This window comes from Scophthalmus maximus, chromosome 14 (genome assembly GCF_022379125.1).
Source record: "Scophthalmus maximus strain ysfricsl-2021 chromosome 14, ASM2237912v1, whole genome shotgun sequence".
NCBI classification, from domain to species: Eukaryota; Metazoa; Chordata; class Actinopteri; order Pleuronectiformes; family Scophthalmidae; genus Scophthalmus; species Scophthalmus maximus.
In genome coordinates this window covers 5,559,882-5,578,648 of record NC_061528.1, presented here as the reverse complement: position 1 = coordinate 5,578,648, position 18,767 = coordinate 5,559,882, and the positions used below count along the sequence as shown (strand labels likewise).

The following is an 18,767-nucleotide window of genomic DNA, read 5'->3' as shown; positions in this document are numbered from 1 at the left end:
AATATGAAGTGAACCTTTTCTCCAAATTCCTGTTTGTTTTTTCCTATAATATTTGTCCTGCCATGCCATTTCACTTTGACATATTCAATATTCACAGATACTGCAGTATGTGTGTGACTAAGCATGCATACCGTGTTACGTAACAAATACTTGTGTAGCCAGAAAATGTGGAAAACGATGGTCGTCAAACTGTCCTCCGAGTTCTTTGCCTGTGGCCTCACATCCCACTTATTGCACCTAATGTCCATTCCGCCATCCATCACCATCAGACAGAACAACATATTTTTTGGGGGGGGGGACCAGGAGAACGCGTGATACGGAGACATGCATGTTAAAAAAAAAAGATTAATGTAAATTGAGAGGAGTTGTTTTACTTTTTGAAGGTTTGAAACCAAGATACAAGGAAGAGGGGAGCTCGCCATAAAACCAAGGAGCTGAGCTTGGTCAGAAAAGGTGAAGTTGCCAAGGGAAACAGGCGAACAGGACCGAGGTTACATTGAAGAAGGACAAACCTGCGCCAACCTGCATTTGTGTTGTGCAAACTGCAGTCAATTAGTCCGGCGCGTCGCTGTACTCGGCCTCGCTCCGGCTAGGTTGCCATCCTCATAACTCATTCCGCTGTTATGTAACTGCACTGTGGTGCTTTTTTAACTCGTGAAGACGGCGTCTTTCATTATTTATACCCTTTCATAGCCCAGATCTATGCGGGCTTATGGGCCTGTACGGGTCGGAGTAATGAAATGGGGCAAACTTCCTGCGTTCAGGAGGAAGTGCAGCGTGTGTGCGCCCAACTGTCATCATAAAGAGCCACTTTGAGAGGAATGGAACCTGTTTCCGAGTCAAAGCCTCCGTCCCGCTTAGCGGCATTAATGCAGCGGCGGGGGCTGAGAGCGCCGTGCCTCGGAGCCGTTACCCACTCTACCGTCCATTAGCTGCAAACTTTGTTGGCTTTAAAACTCCTCTGTACATCCGGTCAGAACGGGCTTTTTCCCCCCGTTTTTTGTCTGATGTCAAATATTTAACCAGGGAAATTGTTTGGGAGTTGGTTTTGGGCCTTTGTCCAATTAAGGGAAAATTGTATATCTGCTCGGGGTCATATATAACACAGCCCCATTTTAAGACAAAACGCGTGTTGTCCGCACTTCCTGATGTAATCAAACACTAGGACAGCTTCTGTCTTACTCGACTGCGGCAGGGAACAGGGTCACCTCCAGCAGAAGGCCGTCGTGTGCCCAGAGATGTCTCCAATGTCCGCTTCTATTTTTAAAAAAGGTCGTCGACGGCGTGCCGTGGACAACGATCTGATCAACAAACGATCACTGGGAGTGTGGAGGAGAGTTCCTCTGTTGGCCAAAGCCTTCCTGTTGTTTTTCCCTTAAAAGCAAAACGGCTCGATTGCAGGTGATCGTTAATCCTAACGAGCCGACCGGGAGCCGGGGGGACGCAGCCGCCTCCAAACAGGTTCCTCTCGTGGGACCGGTTACCATAGTCATTTTCCACCACACTGAGAGAGAAGAAGAAAAAACTTGATGCTCAGACGCCGCTCGTGAGCTTTTCAGACCACAGGCGAAGGGCATTTGTCTCCATCCACTGGCGGCTGTGTCTCAAAGTCGGCTGCGTCAGTCAGCGCGCTCGTGTGCAGCGCACTGTGCACACCCGCTGGCGCCGCAGAGCCTGAACTCCGACAGGGGTAGCGTTCTTTCCCAAATCGAACATGGCTGCCGCGCACTCGCCGGAAACGGCGAGCCACAGCATCTGACTGCCACAATGTCAACCAGCTGCTTCGCTCACTTGACCTAAAATGGAACGCTTGACTCTCTCGTGTGTGTGCGCGTTTCTCCCGTTTCTGTCCTCTGCCACCAATTTGGAAATGACATCTTGTATGTATGCAAAATTGTGGGTATCAAAGTATGTGAAATGAGCCACAGCAATTTTTTTCTGTTCAGTGGCCATAGTGCGACAAAGAGAGAGACAAAAAAAAGGATTTGAAGTTACCTTAAATTATTGGTATGACATATTCAAATCAATATTTAAGCCTGCACATTAAATCAAAGCAAATGGCCACGTACCTGCACTACCAAACATAACACATAACACAGTGTTCCAAAGTCAACTACACAAAATGTTTCCTCCGATGTTAATTATTATTCTCTTGTTATGAGAATAGAGACAAATTACCTTGGGCCTTTGTGATTTTTGTGTTTTCATTTGTAACCCCCCCTTATGTCTTTATTTAGCAAAAGATCATTTTCAAAAACAAGCTCCTAAAAATCATTACACACACACACTATTATGTTGACGTGTGTATGAGGTCTAATTGTGCTTCCCGTGTCCCAAAGAGACTGTCTTTCTTGGCTCTTATTCCCACGGTAGAGCACAATGAAAATCACCGGTGAGACTTCCCTGGAACTGGTAGCGTCCCCCGGCGTACTGAACAGGACATGAAAACAAGCCTCATTATCTTAAATGCATCGTAATCAACAGTCTCTTGTTTTAATTAAAGATGAAAACTTGCAGAACCGACAAACATTACTATTCTTTTTTCTTGTTTAACCACATCCAATCAAAATCTATACAAACAGGATCTTTGATGATGATCCACAGAATAGGCCAAGTTTATAAAACAGGTGGCATTGTAAAGGTTATGGAAATCCTCTGTGTGTAATCAAGGTGTGACAATGGGGTTTTGTTAAATAATGAAAGGTCCAAATATATATGTAGTTAATTTCCTGGCAAAAACTACTTTGATAGTTTTTTCTGTACCAACCATAGTAAGAACACAAAAGAAGTTATGAACAACAGAATATCCCTCAAAGTCATTCATTACTAATCACGACACGCAAATTTGGAAATTTATAGTCAACAATAAAATCTAATAATCAATTTCTTGTATTTACCGGAAGCCAATTAAGTTTGGATTGATGTGCTCTTTTGTCGTTGTCAACGGTCCGGCTGCTTTCGCAGCTTGTATCCCGGACAAGCTGTAATAATGCAGCTGCTGTTGGCTCAGACGTATGAACTGTCAGATGGCAAGAGGTTTATAGCCATGGCACACAGAGTTTATGAGTCCATCTTATTACACATAATAGCAGCAGCATACAAAATCACTGCATCATTAAGCCTTGGCTACGAAGCAAATAATGTAGATGTTTTTTAATGTGATGGACAAAGGACACACCATCATGAAGAGGTAGAGAAAAATCTGAGGGCGCCTATCTCCCACGATCTATATCACCATTGTGGTAACAATTTACTACGTTTAATTAATTCACGAGGACTCATCCTGCAAACTGAGACGTGACTGCACCGGGGGGGGGGAACAGTTTACTGGTCTGTGGGGGCATCTTTGAAGAAAAGTCAGACATTTGCTATAAGGCACCTTTACAACAAGTCCAATCATCTTACTCAGCTGTTTTACTATGTCATATACATTAAAGTTATACATTGGAATTGTTTTGATACATGTTTTAGTATTTATTTGCTTACACAGGTTTTGCATTTGTTGGTCCTGAATATTAATGTTGAGATTAACTTTTGTTGAACTAAAACACTGATTGCATTGTAAAATATGGTGCATGAGAAAAATTGGTTTAAATGAACATCTTTTACAATTACATGAGTGATTTAGTTCATTCTGGCGTCACAAGGGGTTTGAGTTATTAACCGTAATAAAGATCTGTTTCTCAAAAAAAGAAATCGTCGTAGCCAGTTCCAGTCAGCAGGGGGCAGTGTTGCAATGTACAGTAGATGTTCATTCATTAAGTCATTCATTCAAAAAAAATCTTTGACATAATAAATCTGTGTTGTTGTTTTTTTAATCCAGAAGTTATACAGGTAATTTTTCTACAAGTTGGCATTACACAAAATAATGTATATAATATACAATGATTTTGTGTTTTTGTGTATTGGATGAAATTGAATGTTTGAAGACATAAAATGAACAAAACTGGTCCTATTGTTTTTCTCTCTGTGATTACCAGGCGTCGACTTACAGTGTGTTTGATGGCCGCAGATTTTCTGTAGGTGTCTCGTGTCGTCTTAGTGTGTTAGTCGAAGTTTCCAAGTAACTGTTTCTAAGACAGTAATTGTCTGTATGTGGGAAACTATAGTAACCTACTTTTCTTTGACGTCATAGATTCAAGTGAATTCAAGTAAATAATTCTACATTTGATCTATTCATTTCACCACCAGCCAGTTTAACGCCTTCATTTTGCACATAGGCAGGATGGTTGAAAACAACACATTTTGAAAACTTGCTTTTTTTAAAAATTAATTTTCATTTTCTTAAACTCTTCGCCGAGCAGCTCATTTCGCAGTCACCCTCTCCACAGTCCCCTCACCAATCAGCCTATCTCTATGCCTGAATGCATTTCTCTGTGTGGGCACTTGCCAAACAAGCACATCGTTTGAAAAACCATTCATTCATCAACGCCGCTCTCTGCAGCTGCTGTCACGGCAACCGCGTATGACTGGCAGCAAACAGACTCTGCCGACGCTGAGCTCCATTCAGCCTGTACGGTTTTGGGAGCGTCAACATACTGTACACCCGGGGCTGATGGGGAGCTGTAATATTGAGACACCAGGGCAGCCACACACTGTGAGGTGAGTCAGAATGATACTGATATTGAAAATGAATCCATTCAAAAAGTTTCTTTTTCTGGTTGGATGTCATGGGAAGTTTTATTTCATGCATATCAAAGGGTCACTGTAGTTAAATCTGGTCAAAAGATGAGATTGTAGTTAAAGGCCAATGGACGCTCGTACGTACACTTGAATAAATCAAGGATGATTAAGACAAAAGGGCGGCAAACAAAGGGAAGGGCGTCAAGAAATGTGACAAGATCAAAGGGGAGGCATTCAAGAAGTGTGGGGAAATCAAAGGGGAAGGAAATGAAGAAGTTTGAGGAGATCAAAGGTGTGAGGAGACGAAAGGGAAGGAGAACAAAAGGGATGAAGAACAGAGATATATAGGCCATATAATGAATTGCTATTACGTTACATTATATTCCTTTTGCTGACGCTTTTTGTCCAAAAAGCGACTTACAACCGTCGAGGCTGGTAGCATTAAGGGCCTTGCCTCAGGGGCCACTGGGGTGACCTGGACTTGAACCCCCGGCTTTTGGATGAAAGTCAGCGGTGTAACCCACTAAGCTGTACAAACTGCCATATTACATTGATCAGAGGCTTATCACTATCGGAGTATTTCAACTCTGCTGAATTTTTTTCTTCTTCACAGTACGATGATGCAGCATCTGTTATATCCCCCCCTGTTTCCCGCTGCGAACAAATCTCTTCAGCATAAATTCGACAAGTCTGCATATGATCTACACAGGATGAAGGTCATGAGCAACCTATATTTGGGTTTTGGGTTTTTCATCCCCGTTTGTCCCGGTCATTCCAGTTTCAAAAATGACTTGGCCACAAATCTTATCGAATTCATGTCCCCTCCCATCCTGAAAAAAAAATGTGTATCTTCACCATTCTGCCACCCTGAGACAAAACTCTCCTGTCGTTTGTTTGTTTTCTCCCCCAAGGTAAAGTCTGCTAAACCTACAATAGATATGACTCCACCAAGGACCTATAATCACCTGTCCCTGAACGTGACACGAAAGGTTGCTCTCTATCATTTTTTGACGCAATTCACTTCATGTCCACTGGGCGGCAGCAAACTATTCCGGTGCTGAAACCATCCTGCAGAGTCTCACATGAGAAAAATAGATAAAATGTCACCAAATCAAATCAGATATTGGTCTCACAGTGAAAACACTATTGTGTTTTACCCACATTCACTATCTAACAAAAACAGTGATAAAATACAAAAACAGAAATGTGGATCGTTTTTTTTTCTCTCTCTCTTGTGTAAAATAAATGGTTTCTCTTATTAAATCATATTTTTTCTTGTTAAGCCGGCAATGGACAGGGCACTGCAGATTCAGAGGGAAAACGACATGCTCAGGGACAAACTATCACACATCATGAGGACGACTGGAGGACTGGACAACTGGAATTACTATGACAAGAAAAGGTTAGTTAAGGGTTGGGGGTTTTATTCATAAACAAAACATATCATTCATTTCATGGGAACAGGTGGAATTACCACGACTTGGTGTGTCCCAGTTGAAATCACAGTTGCACAACCTGTCCTCACTCTCTCGTCGTAGCCTTGACAAAGAAAGGCGACGGTCGGAGTTGCTCCGTATCACCACGGAGAATCAGATGATCCTGTCCCGCCTGAGCCAAGTCAGGCCGAACTACAATGTGAAGAGTTGGCACGATGACTGGCTCAGAACTCTCAGGTTGAGGGACAGCATTGCACGTTTCCCAAGAGGAAGGGAGAATTTGCAAAAGGTTATTATTTTTCCATATATTGAGCACATGCCATAAATTGTACGCTAAATTTGGATAGATAGACTTTATTTTCATTCCACTTGCACCGGACAAGTGCACATTGGAATGATATTTTGTATATATTCAGAAAATACCAAATTAAATATAATAAATATTCAGTGTCATTAGTGTTACAATCACCCTCTTAACTGTACTGTGTCCTTTATTTGAAAAAAATAAAATAAAGATCTTATGTGTCAACACCAGGGGGAAGAGAAACAGGACAAGTCGAACAGTGGCTGTGACAAAAAACAAAAGATGAACACAGATGCCACCCCTGCAAGGGCAAAGGTCAAAACTGAATCTGAGGGAAATGAGAAGAAGAAAGGAACAAACAAGCAAGCAGAAACAAGTTCCAGGAGCAGAGAGTCTGACGGACAGAGAGCCAGATGATCCTGGGTTAATCCTCCGACCTCACCAGATACATCTGAAAGTCCTGGTTCTTCTGATGTACAATTATCACCCACACTCTGTTGAAAAGTCCTTTGCTCCTGATGAAGTGCAGAGGAAGGATAAATTGCGTTAATGCTGTACTGCTCTTATATTTTTTCTGCATAGTAAAGAGACTCAATCACAAGCAGTTTGGAAAAATACAATCTTAACTCAGGAACTGGACCTCAATATTGTAAGGCAATCATGATCTTAAGAACTGGCTTAGTCTAAAATAAACCACTAGTAGTACATTGTATGGTGTGTTTACTGAAAAATAGAGTAAAATATTTCTTTAATAACAACGAATAAAAGTAAATAAAGGAATAAGACAATATGAATGTGTATTTTTGGTATTTGTACATTCAGTGGACCGTTTCAGACCGTTATCACTATGATATGAAGAACTACAACAACATGACGAATGACCTACTATACAAGCTATTTACAAATATAGAACTAAACTCCTCACTCAAGAAAAAATAAAAAGCACCAGGCTAAGATCAGATTTGTCATATTATGATAAACCATCTTAGTGAACCATGGGATATTCTACCGGAACTATATAACAAAGTTGGGGAGGGTGGAAAATTGCAACAAAGCTGTAAGGAGGCTGTTGTGGTCACAATTGTTAATCCGATTGTGTAAATAAGATGTTCACGGTCGAATATATAGATGGATTTAGGACTTTTTACAAGGAAGGTCTGAGGTGCGCAGGAAGGAACAGGAGACATGAGACAATAATATCAAGACTTACAGGGCTGGACTTACACGGTTCAAAATAGTAAAAAAAAAAACAGGTATCTGATTCAAAACCTCCGAAAGATAAAAGTACAGTTTAGTCTAATTGATATTCTACAAAAGACCTCACATTTCATCCTGTTGCCGTATCTTAGACAAACTAATGTAATTGATGATATAGGATTTGTTGGTATTTATTTGTGTGTATCTATATACACATATAGATACACATATATAATATCATTGCTGCTTTGTAATTTGCCAACCGCAAAAAAAAAAAGAAACTCAAGAAGAAGTGGAACGTTTCCTCCGGTATGAGTTTCCTGCCGGAACAATTTGTCAGAACACCCGTCGCAGAAAGAAGCCGCGGATTTGGATTTTACGCAGCTAGCAAAGCTAGCACGCAGCACTGTTAGTCATATTGCTTTCTCTGACTATGACGCGATTCTGATGTAGAGACGGCGCGACAGCCTTTTTTTTTAAAAGTGCAAAGATGAACCTCGACCGACTTCGAAAGCGAGTGCGGCAGTACATCGACCAGGTGAGGAGGGGAATTATGATTTCCTTTATGAGTTTGTGGGTTGCTAGCTAATGCTAGCCTGGCAGCGTAAAGTGGTGGCAACCCTTCACAGTTTGGCTTCCTGGCTATGTTGAAGTGATCACCCTTCGGACACACACACACACACACACACACACACACACACACACACACACACACTATACATGTGACCGACCCTCTTCTTTGTTTGTGTTCACAGCAGCAGTATCAGAGCGCTCTGTTTTGGGCCGACAAAATAGCATCCCTTTCCCACGGTGAGTGGTTTCCCAGTGCTGTCTTATCATTGGCTGGTTTGGTTGCTAGGTGCCTACTTGTCACTCGAAGTTGAAGAGCTAATGTTAGCCGGACTTTGTGATGTATTGGTGTATTCTGTATGTGGCTTCTTTTTTTTCTTTTTTTTGAACACTTATCACAACAGGAAATTGACCATTTATCAGTTGCACCTAGTCGTTGTGTAGCTTGACCCCACTAACGTCAGAGGCTGATGGTCCGTCCTCTTTGTTCGCCACACAGAGGACCCCCAGGATATCTACTGGCTAGCTCAGTGCCTTTACTTGACCTCGCAGTACCACAGAGCCTCCCACGCCCTCCGCTCACGAAAGCTCGACAAGGTAACCGACGCGGCGAGTGTATGAGATAATCTGATGGATCAGGATGAATCCCATCACTTCAGTCCCCAGTTTGAAGCATCACTTTGTCTCCTCTTCCACACAGTTGTACGGAGCTTGTCAGTACCTTGCTGCTAGGTGCCACGTGAGTAAAACACATCTCTGTTCTTACACTTCTGAACCCTCTCCTACGTGTTTGCATATATAGCAGGATATCATGGAGAAAAATTCCCGTCTGATATTATTCATGCTCGCGATCTGGTTTATTTTTTAATTTTTCTGTCATTATTTTTTTTTTTAAGTATGCTGCCAAAGAGTTCCAGCAAGCCTTGGATATTCTGGATGCGGAGGAGCCAGCGTGTAAGAAGCTGCTGGACAGGAGTGCAAAGGAGGACAGTGTGACGCCAGAGTCCGCCAAGGATTGGGACATGTCCCCCGCATCTGTAAGTCTCTTCTGCCACATTGTGACGCTCAAATATATCAAACAGGCGCTCGCATTTGTCAGTGTCGGATGATATAAACTTGTCAACATTGTTCAATAATGTTGGAACACAGCCTGCCCAAAATTAATCCAAGGACAAGACAGGAGGAACTGAATTCATATTCCTCATATACCATTTAATTGTTTTTAAATAATTGTTTTTGTTAAATGCTGTTATTTTAGTGTCCAGTGTTGGTAGAAATGATATATTATTCATTCACAATTCATAACTTTTACATTTTTCAACCACCCACACACATGTGATAATCGTTCTTGTGTTAACATCGGATTTAATTATCATGTTACAACAAGTATGCTAATCTGTACTGACTTTCATGTTATGGAGTTTACCTGCTCAAAATTTTGGCGGAAAATAATTAAGTCAAGCTCTAGATGTGAATATTAAATAACAATTATTGTAATAAAACTAAATTAACTCATGAGTTACATTTTGAACATTTACGAGAGACTCTTCTCTTTCTGTTCTTTCCGCTCTCTGGGATATTTCAGATCAGCAGCTCCATCTGCCTCCTGCGGGGTAAAATCTATGATGCCATGGACAACCGACCACTGGCCACCTCCAGCTACAAAGAGGCCTTAAAACAGGATGTTTACTGCTTTGAAGCCTTTGACCTTTTAACATCGCACCACATGTTGACCGCGCAGGAAGGTGAGGCTGATTCTGTGGCGATGATGTGCACTGATCTTTTTGTATTGTCATTTCAGTAACTTTTATACCCGTGGTCTGTGTTTAAATTGTTATTCATTTTTCCACAGAGAAAGACTTCCTCGACTCACTTCCTCTGAGTCAACAGTGCACTGAGGAAGAGGAGGAACTGTTGCACTTCCTGTTCGAGAATAAGTTAAAGAAGGTAGGGGAGCTCTGCATTAAGACTTTCTGATATTATATATCGCCTTTATGGATTTCATTTAAGTATAAGGCTCGTGAAATGTTAAATTTATGTTATTGTCAACAAATCTTAGGAATAGTCCAAAGCCAAAAATAAACTTGACACTAGCTAACACGTTAGTCAAAGCCTGATATTTCAGATTCTTCTTTGCCATAGACTTATTATTGTTCCATTGGTTGTCAAATTTATTTTTTCAAACACATGAATGAGCCTTTATTGTTGCAGTGGAGGACCTTATTTAATTATATTGATCACGATCATGGGTAGGTTTTATTTTCATTTAATTTCTCAATCCTATAATTTGTGCTCATTGCGAGAGATTTCACAACTTGATGGTGCTCTCCAGTATTGCCAAGCCTCAGGGTTCATTTGTATTCAGTTAACATTAATTGAAATGCAAATGCCCATTAAGGATATTCTGGCATGTTTCCCTCTTACCGTCGTTATGTGTCACCTCTCGGTGACCTCGCTTTTATCCATTTTCCCACTCACCCAAATGTTAACCCCTGCTCCCACCTTTCAGACACACATACTGTATTAACACATACACACTCTCTCTCTCTCTCTCTCTCTATCTGAAGTATAACAAGCCCAGTGACTTGGTGGTGCCAGAGATGGTCAATGGTCTACAGAACAACTTGGATGTTGTGGTGTCTCTCGCGGAGAGGCATTATTATAACTGTGATTTCAAGATGTGCTACAAACTCACGTCAACGTAGGTGTCTTTGGTTTCCTCTCTCTGTCTTTCGTCAATTTGTCAATTTTAAGGCCAATTATTAATAAATTCATCCTGTGGACATGTGGGGCCTGCATCCATCTTATCAACATCATATACTTACATCACTCATTAATTTTCAGCTGTGTACCTACAAGTCATACTTCATTTACTGCAACAAAAGGAAATGGATTTTGTTGGTGGTGTTGATGCACATCTGTTGGGTTATTGTAGTGTAACAGTCAAACCTTAAAGATTTGGTATTTCAGTTATAATGGAAATTTTAATTATATATCATTCTGATTTTATGTAGCAAATCAAATAAGAAGAACTGGGTGTAGTTCGAAAACTTGGATGTAGTTTATATCACTGAAACACTCACTTTTTTAAATCAACCACAAATAAATCCTAGCAGATGTTGCTTCTTCTTTGTTGAGTTACTTCTGCATTTACTTGTTGTTCTGAATTTTTATGAATCATGCCATTTAATTTGAACTTGGCCATAGCAGGTTGATAGCAAAAATATATATAAAATACCTAAATATGAATAATGTGTTTGATTGAATTGAATGTTTGTTTTTATTTCAGGGTGATGGTCAAAGACCCTTTCCATGCCAACTGTTTACCAGTCCATATAGGAACTCTGGTGGAGCTTGGAAAAGCGAATGGTAAAGTCAATCACTAATCCATTTCAAAATATTTAGTTTGGTTGGTACCCCTCAGTATAATGTTTTTAATTGTGAGTTATTGCTCTGATTTAGCTTTTTTTGTTGTTGTTTTTTCCCCTGCAGAATTGTTTTACCTCTCACACAAACTTGTAGACTTGTATCCCAACAACCCAGTAAGTGCTGCACCTATATCACTTTATCCCTTTTAGATTAATTACCAGTATTTAATAACCAAAGAGAAACTTTTTTTTATCAGGTATCCTGGTTTGCCGTTGGGTGCTACTATCTCATGGTCGGCCATAAAAACGAACATGCTCGGCGATACCTTAGGTATGTATTTGTACGCTCAAAAAGGAACTATCTCCTTGAGGCCAAATTGCAGTTATATATTTTTCAGTTCACTTACACATATTGGATTTTGAATATCTCCCGTAGCAAAGCCACCACCCTGGAGAGGACTTACGGCCCTGCGTGGATCGCCTATGGTCATTCATTCGCAGTAGAGAGTGAGCATGACCAAGCCATGGCGGCCTACTTTACTGCTGCCCAGCTGATGAAAGGGTAGGTTCATGACTGACATGTCCTGGAGTTCCCAATTCAACATTCTTTTATAAATTTGAGTATTTTTCAAGTTTATATTATCAGCCTAAATTTAAAAAATGAATTTTCAATACTAAACAGATTCTTTTAAAGGTAACATTGCAGTTTTAAAGGTTTTCAACTCTAGTATAGTATTGTTTTTTAAGTGCTAAATCATAAGAGAAGGATAATTTGGGATGTGATGTCTCTGTCTCTCATTCAAGGTGTCACTTGCCCATGCTCTACATCGGCCTGGAGTACGGTCTGACCAACAACTCCAAGCTGGCCGAGCGTTTCTTCAGCCAGGCTCTTAGTATCGCTCCCGAGGACCCGTTCGTCATACACGAGGTGGCAGTGGTCGCGTTTCAAAATGGAGAGTGAGTCGTGCATATGTGCAACATACGTTGATACTAAACCAAATACTTTCTGTTGATTAAACCATCTCCATGAAAGCTGTTTGACAGTTAGATTTGTGAAGTTTAATTTGTGAGAGCCAAAAACCAAATTCACTTCACCTTTACTGTATTGGTATGTTAGAAAAATCAGATACCTCAAAACTTAACATCATCAAATCATGAATATCGGCAAAGCACACGCACACAGGGAAATCTGGTTATTTCAAAGAGATGCTATAAGAATGTTTTTGACATTGACATTCTTTGGTTTAGCTGGAAGACGGCAGAGCGGCTGTTTCTCGACGCGATGGAGAAGATCAAAGCCATAGGGAACGAGGTGCGGTATCTGCTGATTTATCGGATGGCGAAAGTGTCATCGAGGTGCATGTTTTAAATCTAGAGACCATCATGCGATGGGATCTCACCAGCTCACGACCTCCGTTGACGTTCAGACCCACGAGCGCTCGGTAGTCATTACTCCATTATTACACGGGTACTGACCTCATGACCTGATCAGACCTCTTTGAGCTTGGCCTTCATTTTTATGTCATCTACTGTACACACCTGTACCAAACAAACACACATACGGTGACATTACCATGTCTCTGTAAGAATAACTTATATGCTTTTTAATGTTTTTCTTTCACATTCAAGGTCACTGTGGACAAATGGGAGCCTTTGCTAAACAACCTGGGTCATGTGTGCCGGAAACTGAAGTACGTACTGAGCCTATTTTTATTTTCTATTTGAACAAATGCTCTTGAAAGCGTGGGTTGTGCTTGAAGCTCTGCATTTTTCATATTCTTCTTTGAGAAATCACATATTGTACCTGTAAAACATAGGAGACTTAGTTCCTCATTGAGAATTCACGCAAAGACCCTTTTAATGAATTATTCATAGCCACCACTCAATAGATATGAGGGGCTTCCACACAAGTGGTTGTTCTGAAAGCTTCGGCCAGTTTAATGTAAAAGGAGGGTTTCATTCATACAAAACAAATACTTGGTGAAGTGTGTCAGCGCTGTCTGCAATCTTTTTTACTACATGATTATCACTGAAAAATATTTCTATACGCCTATATTGGCAAATAGTTTTCTTTTTTGCGTTTATCAATATTTGCCACGAAAGAAATGTTTTCTTTGCAGTCATAAATTCATATTTTAAGGCACGTTGCCATGTCTGAGTTCTGCATCATGCAGGGGCTCTTTATAGTGTTAATTGTCTCCTTTTTTTTTAAACAGTAATAAAAACAAAAAATGTAGCACAAACATCTTTGTAGTTTTTAGTTTGATACCTTCGTTTTTGTAGGTTTGAAATTCAAAATAAGTAAAAAATACAGCTATCAAAAAAAAATTGCCCCTGTGAAACTGGCTTATTGAGATACATCAGATCTGTTTGTTGTCATTCCACAAGTAACCACTGCCGTGGAGACGTTAGGAATATTGTAATAAGTCTTTTAAATACACTACGATAAGATGTGTTTTGTTAATTCGCGTCCATCTTTTGTTGAGTCCGTCGATATCGACCTTGAATGTCATTGTGGTGATTGTTTCCTCTGCAGAAAGTACAACCAGGCTCTCGAGTACCACCGGCAAGCGCTGGTGCTCATCCCTCAGCACGCGTCCACCTACTCCGCCATTGGATACGTGCACAGCCTCATGGGCGACTTCGAGAGCGCCATCGACTACTTTCACACGGTGACGTCTCTCTTTTCTCATTTAATGTAATGCGAAATGTGGGGTTTTTTTGGACAACTGTTTTGTTTGATTTTCTTTGGATTGAACATCAACACTTGGGAAAGAGGCCTGTGATCGATTGATTTTCTCTATTTGAAGAAATATCTGTTGTTCTTTTTTAAAAGTTGTATTTTTCCTCTCTGCTTCAGGCACTTGGACTGAAAAGGGACGACACCTTCTCTGTGACGATGCTTGGTCACTGTATAGAGATGTACATCGGTGACACAGATGCCTATATAGGTACAGTATGACACAGCCCCTCTACAGTTTCAGAGCAGTTATTTTTATCTTTAGAAAATGATTGTGAAAAAGTTTTGAATCTTTTATCTTCAAGAATGCAATTTTTTAATTCATAGATTTTTTTAATTTTGATTTTTTTAAACAAATTTTAAAGTCAGAATTGCTGTATTAGCATTTGTAATGCTTTTTAGTTCCCGTCTAACTTCTTCATAGCGCGTCAGTGGGTTTATCTGGAGTAACTCGGACATTGTCTTTCCATGGGAACCACAAATTCGATTCAAGTGGTAACAAATATCTTGGTGGCAGTTATCTCATTAATCTCAGTTTGGGATATCTCAAAAACCCAGCAGACTAGTCCAAATCTTTGTAGGGCTAGATACCACAACGGACAAACGTTTTCCCTTTCGTGGCAAATACAGTAAAATGTCCAAAGTCTGTAAAGCTCTCTGACTACAATGTGTTGTATTTTTTTGTTTCCACGAAGGCACAGACATTAATGATAAAGTGCGCAGCAGCCTGAGCACTCCGGCGCTGATGAAGATGCTGAACACGACGGAGGCCGGTGACCTCTCGGCGACACCACGGCTGGAGGACACCAGCAGCATCACGTCTCTGGAAACGCCACTGTCGAACCAGGACAAGATGATGCTGGAGACGCCGCTCCGACTCGCTCTCACGCTGGAGTGCGACATGTACGAGAGCGACGTCATGTTGGACACCTTATCAGACACCAGCACGTGATGTCATTCCTGTCCGGAGGTTGAACCGTCATATCAACAGGTCGTCATGGGAACACAACATCCAAGCCCCCCAGGACAGCGTTAAAAAATTAAAATGTCGCCGCCAAAGGTTTCCTGTGGAATATTCCCCCTCTTGTGCATTAGATATGGTCGTTTCTGTAAGTGTCAAAAACAAAGATGCCTTCGTGAACGTTATGAAAATTAGTAAATGTGATATTTGTATACAGCAACTGCTGTATGTCATTCATTTTGCAATGCAATTGCACTAACGTGGGGTTGAGTATTTGGTTCAGAACTGGACCTTTGGTTGCGGCGGCAGACGATGGGAACTTGTTGATCCTCTGACGCTCGGTTGTCCTCCTGACGAACCCCCGCACGTCTCGCGTCGCAACCGAAAGACTTGTAGTCACTTATTGCTGCCTGTGGCAGGACGCTCTGCGTCGCTTAACCTGTGGATTTTCACCTCGAGTTAAGAGCCAGCTGAAGTTGGAGCAGTTTTGGTGAAATCAATTCTTGCTAATTCTTAAAATAAACCATGCATTTAACTTTAAAAAAGAAATATAGAGCATGTTTTTGTTTTGTGTTGATTGGACGAAATTGGTTGGTTTGTGTCGAGCATCTGTTGTGGCAAACGTTGGCTGGAACATTTAATATACTATTGTCATATTGACATTAGGGCTGCCACTAACGATTATTTTTTTTATCGATCAATCTTTCGATTATTTTCTCGATTAGTTGTTTGGTCCAGAAAATGGTGAAAAATGTCGATCGTGTTTCCCAAAACTCCAAGGCGAGGATTTGTTTTGTCCACACATCAAAGATATTCAGCTTACTGTCATAGATGAGCAAAGAAACCAGAAAATATTCATATTTAAGAAGTTGAAATAAGAGAATTTTGACATTTTTTTCCATTAAAAACTACTTGAACCAATTAATCAATTTTCAAAATAGTGGTGATTCATTTTGTAAACGATTACTAATCGTTTAACTGTGTCAGCTCTAATTGACATTTGACAGATCATATCTTTCTAAATGGAAGATTGCTTTATTTAAAAGCGGTTGCAGCATGGAAACACTAGGTTCTAGTAAACCACAAAATAAACCACAAAATAATTCAATTAATTATTTGGACAAACCATCAACTGTGTAGTTATTAACACACGTTACACTAGAACTTGCCATAAAGATTATAATCCTAATATTTGTCCATGCAGTTAACTGGAACTATAGAATTGAACCAAATTTCACTTTCCAAATAAATTGAAATGAATAATAGATTATTTATAGGATAATGTTAAATTAAAAGACCCAACTGTTGTTTATGAAAAACATGCCCTTTTTAAGCAGTAGCTCCATTACGGATTAGAGTTCCTGAGCAGTGATGGTACAGCTCAGATGTCATGAGCCAGTGTTTTTTTTTTTTTTTTTTTAGGGGAGGAGTGAGACCTCCCGACCACACTTCAAATCCACTCCCCTCCATCACATCACTCCCCTCATGTCCACATGCCAGTCACAGTATTATTATTACTCTTCTTCGTTTACCTCCCGGACAATTGTTCCAGTGGGACCCCCCCCCGGAGAGGCAATGGGCTGCACTCCGTCCAAGTCGGGCGTCATCTACACCCAGGAGCGGGTCAGTCGGGACCTGGACACCTGCTCCACGTTCGTCCCCAGCCTCAAGAGCCCCGTGTGGACGCCGGACAGACCGCGGCTCTGCGTGGAGGGCGGCGGGCAAACCCTCCTCAGCGGTGAGTGTATACGGGGAACATTTTTGCGCCCTCTTTGAAGTCCACTTTAAATGGGTGGATCGAATGCGTGTCGTTCCCGTCTGCTCCTCCAGTTCCCCGCCGAGATGTCCACGGGCGGTCAGTGAGCCAGTCCTCCCACCCGGAGTCGTGGAGCTCCGCGGGCGGCTCGTTCTCTGTGGCTCCGGGCAGCGGCAGCAGCAGCAGCCCGACCGACTCCGGACCCGCACGATGACACCGAGGAGGGCTGTCTGCGGGACAACCGGACCGACTCCATCCCGCACGATGACACCGAGGAGGGCTGTCTGCGGGACAAGCGGACCGACTCCGGACCCGCACGATGACACCGAGGAGGGCTGTCTGCGGGACAAGCGGACCGACTCCATCCCGCACGATGACACCGAGGAGGGCTGTCTGCGGGACAAGCGGACCGACTCCATCCCGCACGATGACACCGAGGAGGGCTGTCTGCGGGACAAGCGGACCGACTCCATCCCGCACGATGACACCGAGGAGGGCTGTCTGCGGGACAAGCGGACCGACTCCATCCCGCACGATGACACCGAGGAGGGCTGTCTGCGGGACAAGCGGACCGACTCCATCCCGCACGATGACACCGAGGAGGGCTGTCTGCGGGACAAGCGGACCGACTCCATCCCGCACGATGACACCGAGGAAGGCTGTCTGCGGGACAACCGGACCGACTCCATCCCGCACAATGACACCGAGGAGGGCTGTCTGCGGGACAAGCGGACCGTCTGCGGGACAAGCGGACCGACTCCAGACCCGCAATTGATACTTTTCACTCTTATTCGGTGCAATAACCGTTTCCTTTCGATGTAGAAGAGGGTTGCGTAGAGGGTAAAACCGGAAGGTCAGCTGTGCGATGGATGCATTCGATACAGAGCTGCAACAGTTAATCGATTAAACGATTGGTAAATTAATCGGCAGCTGTTTTGGTAATCGATTAATCGGTTCAAGTCAAGATTCTCTGATTTCAGCTTCTTAAATGTGATTATTTTCCTGTTTCTTTGCTCCTCTGTGACAGTAAAACGAAATATCTATCTACTAAAACATCATCTTGGGGTTTTGGGGGAAACATGATCAACATTTTTTTTTAAATTTGATGACATTTTAAACTAATTGATTAATCGAGAACTTAATCGACAGATTAATGGATTATGAAAAGAAGCGTCAGTCGTAGCCCTAATTGGATTCGATTTTAGGGAAATAAATCAATCAAGTCTTTGATGGATTTCGAATGTCTCCAATTATACCTGAAGACCAGCTGCAGTGATTTATAGTGTGATCTCCTAAAGTTGAATGATTTTATTTGTACATGTTTTAAAATATAATGATGTTGATCGAAGTACCATTTTAAGTTAATTGAGTCTTTCAATTTCCTGCTACTTAATACTATTTATTTCCACAACAATTCAGATGATAGGATACGTTTAACTCCACTGCATTTCAACATTCCTACACTAATTCAATTGTTGAATTAATTTGTTGAATGAGTGTAGGACGAGGCTCATTGATCCCAGTGGGGGATTCAAAAGCTGTAGGCACTTCATTGATCCCAGACTGAGAAATTATATAATATATATAATAATTTAGGTATAATAATAAGAATAGCCTTTATTATAAATGAATTATAATCTAATATTGTATTCTGAAATGGCATGATTTGCATAATAGACACTTTTAATTTTAGTTTCTTGATGTATATTTTGTACTTCAACTTAAGGGGGATATTTAAATCCAGACATTTCACTTGTAACATGTCTTTTTTACAGTGTGGATAATGCTACTTTTACTTTATTAAAGGAACAA

At 41.4% G+C, this 18,767-nt stretch overlaps 3 protein-coding genes across 5 annotated transcripts; all 3 read left to right on the top strand.

Annotated features, from left to right (window-relative positions):
- Positions 1-4,961: 4,961 nt before the first annotated feature.
- On the top strand, positions 4,962-7,153 carry cfap97d2 (CFAP97 domain containing 2). Of its 3 annotated transcripts, none has more exons than XM_035603719.2 (6): positions 4,962-5,129; positions 5,237-5,339; positions 5,535-5,612; positions 5,907-6,025; positions 6,162-6,348; positions 6,595-7,153. In XM_035603719.2, the coding sequence occupies exons 2-6, from the start codon at positions 5,241-5,243 to the stop codon at positions 6,778-6,780; spliced, it is 669 nt and encodes a 222-aa protein (XP_035459612.2). In that variant the 5' UTR covers positions 4,962-5,129; positions 5,237-5,240; the 3' UTR covers positions 6,781-7,153. The 3 variants fall into 3 exon arrangements, with proteins under 3 accessions (XP_035459612.2, XP_035459614.2, XP_035459613.2); XM_035603721.2 differs by having other exon boundaries at positions 4,962-5,138; XM_035603720.2 differs by having other exon boundaries at positions 4,962-5,153.
- A 751-nt stretch (positions 7,154-7,904) lies between these two features.
- Positions 7,905-15,748, top strand: cdc16 (cell division cycle 16 homolog (S. cerevisiae)). The gene is made up of 18 exons (XM_035604536.2): positions 7,905-8,098; positions 8,316-8,370; positions 8,630-8,727; positions 8,831-8,869; positions 9,027-9,167; positions 9,716-9,875; positions 9,983-10,077; positions 10,698-10,831; positions 11,420-11,499; positions 11,623-11,672; positions 11,756-11,829; positions 11,935-12,060; positions 12,303-12,455; positions 12,747-12,810; positions 13,128-13,189; positions 14,035-14,170; positions 14,359-14,449; positions 14,934-15,748. The coding sequence occupies exons 1-18, from the start codon at positions 8,051-8,053 to the stop codon at positions 15,188-15,190; spliced, it is 1,863 nt and encodes a 620-aa protein (XP_035460429.1). The 5' UTR covers positions 7,905-8,050; the 3' UTR covers positions 15,191-15,748.
- A 341-nt stretch (positions 15,749-16,089) lies between these two features.
- Positions 16,090-18,017, top strand: LOC118283024. The gene is made up of 2 exons (XM_035604653.2): positions 16,090-16,937; positions 17,030-18,017. Exons 1-2 carry the CDS (start codon positions 16,693-16,695, stop codon positions 17,775-17,777), a joined length of 993 nt encoding a protein of 330 aa, XP_035460546.2. The 5' UTR covers positions 16,090-16,692; the 3' UTR covers positions 17,778-18,017.
- Positions 18,018-18,767: the final 750 nt, after the last annotated feature.

Excerpts from the sequence above, each read along its gene's own strand:
- cfap97d2 (XM_035603719.2), top strand. The coding sequence starts at position 5,241 with ATGATGCAGCATCTGTTATATCCCCCCCTGTTTCCCGCTGCGAACAAA. Across the intron at positions 6,026-6,161 it reads AATTACTATGACAAGAAAAG|CCTTGACAAAGAAAGGCGAC; the intron begins GTTAGTTAAGGG and ends CTCTCGTCGTAG. Across the intron at positions 6,349-6,594 it reads GAAGGGAGAATTTGCAAAAG|GGGGAAGAGAAACAGGACAA; the intron begins GTTATTATTTTT and ends TGTCAACACCAG.
- cdc16 (XM_035604536.2), top strand. The coding sequence starts at position 8,051 with ATGAACCTCGACCGACTTCGAAAGCGAGTGCGGCAGTACATCGACCAG. Across the intron at positions 8,728-8,830 it reads GCTCACGAAAGCTCGACAAG|TTGTACGGAGCTTGTCAGTA; the intron begins GTAACCGACGCG and ends TCTTCCACACAG. Across the intron at positions 11,673-11,755 it reads ACTTGTATCCCAACAACCCA|GTATCCTGGTTTGCCGTTGG; the intron begins GTAAGTGCTGCA and ends TTTTTTTATCAG.
- LOC118283024 (XM_035604653.2), top strand. The coding sequence starts at position 16,693 with ATGCCAGTCACAGTATTATTATTACTCTTCTTCGTTTACCTCCCGGAC. Across the intron at positions 16,938-17,029 it reads CGGGCAAACCCTCCTCAGCG|TTCCCCGCCGAGATGTCCAC; the intron begins GTGAGTGTATAC and ends CTGCTCCTCCAG.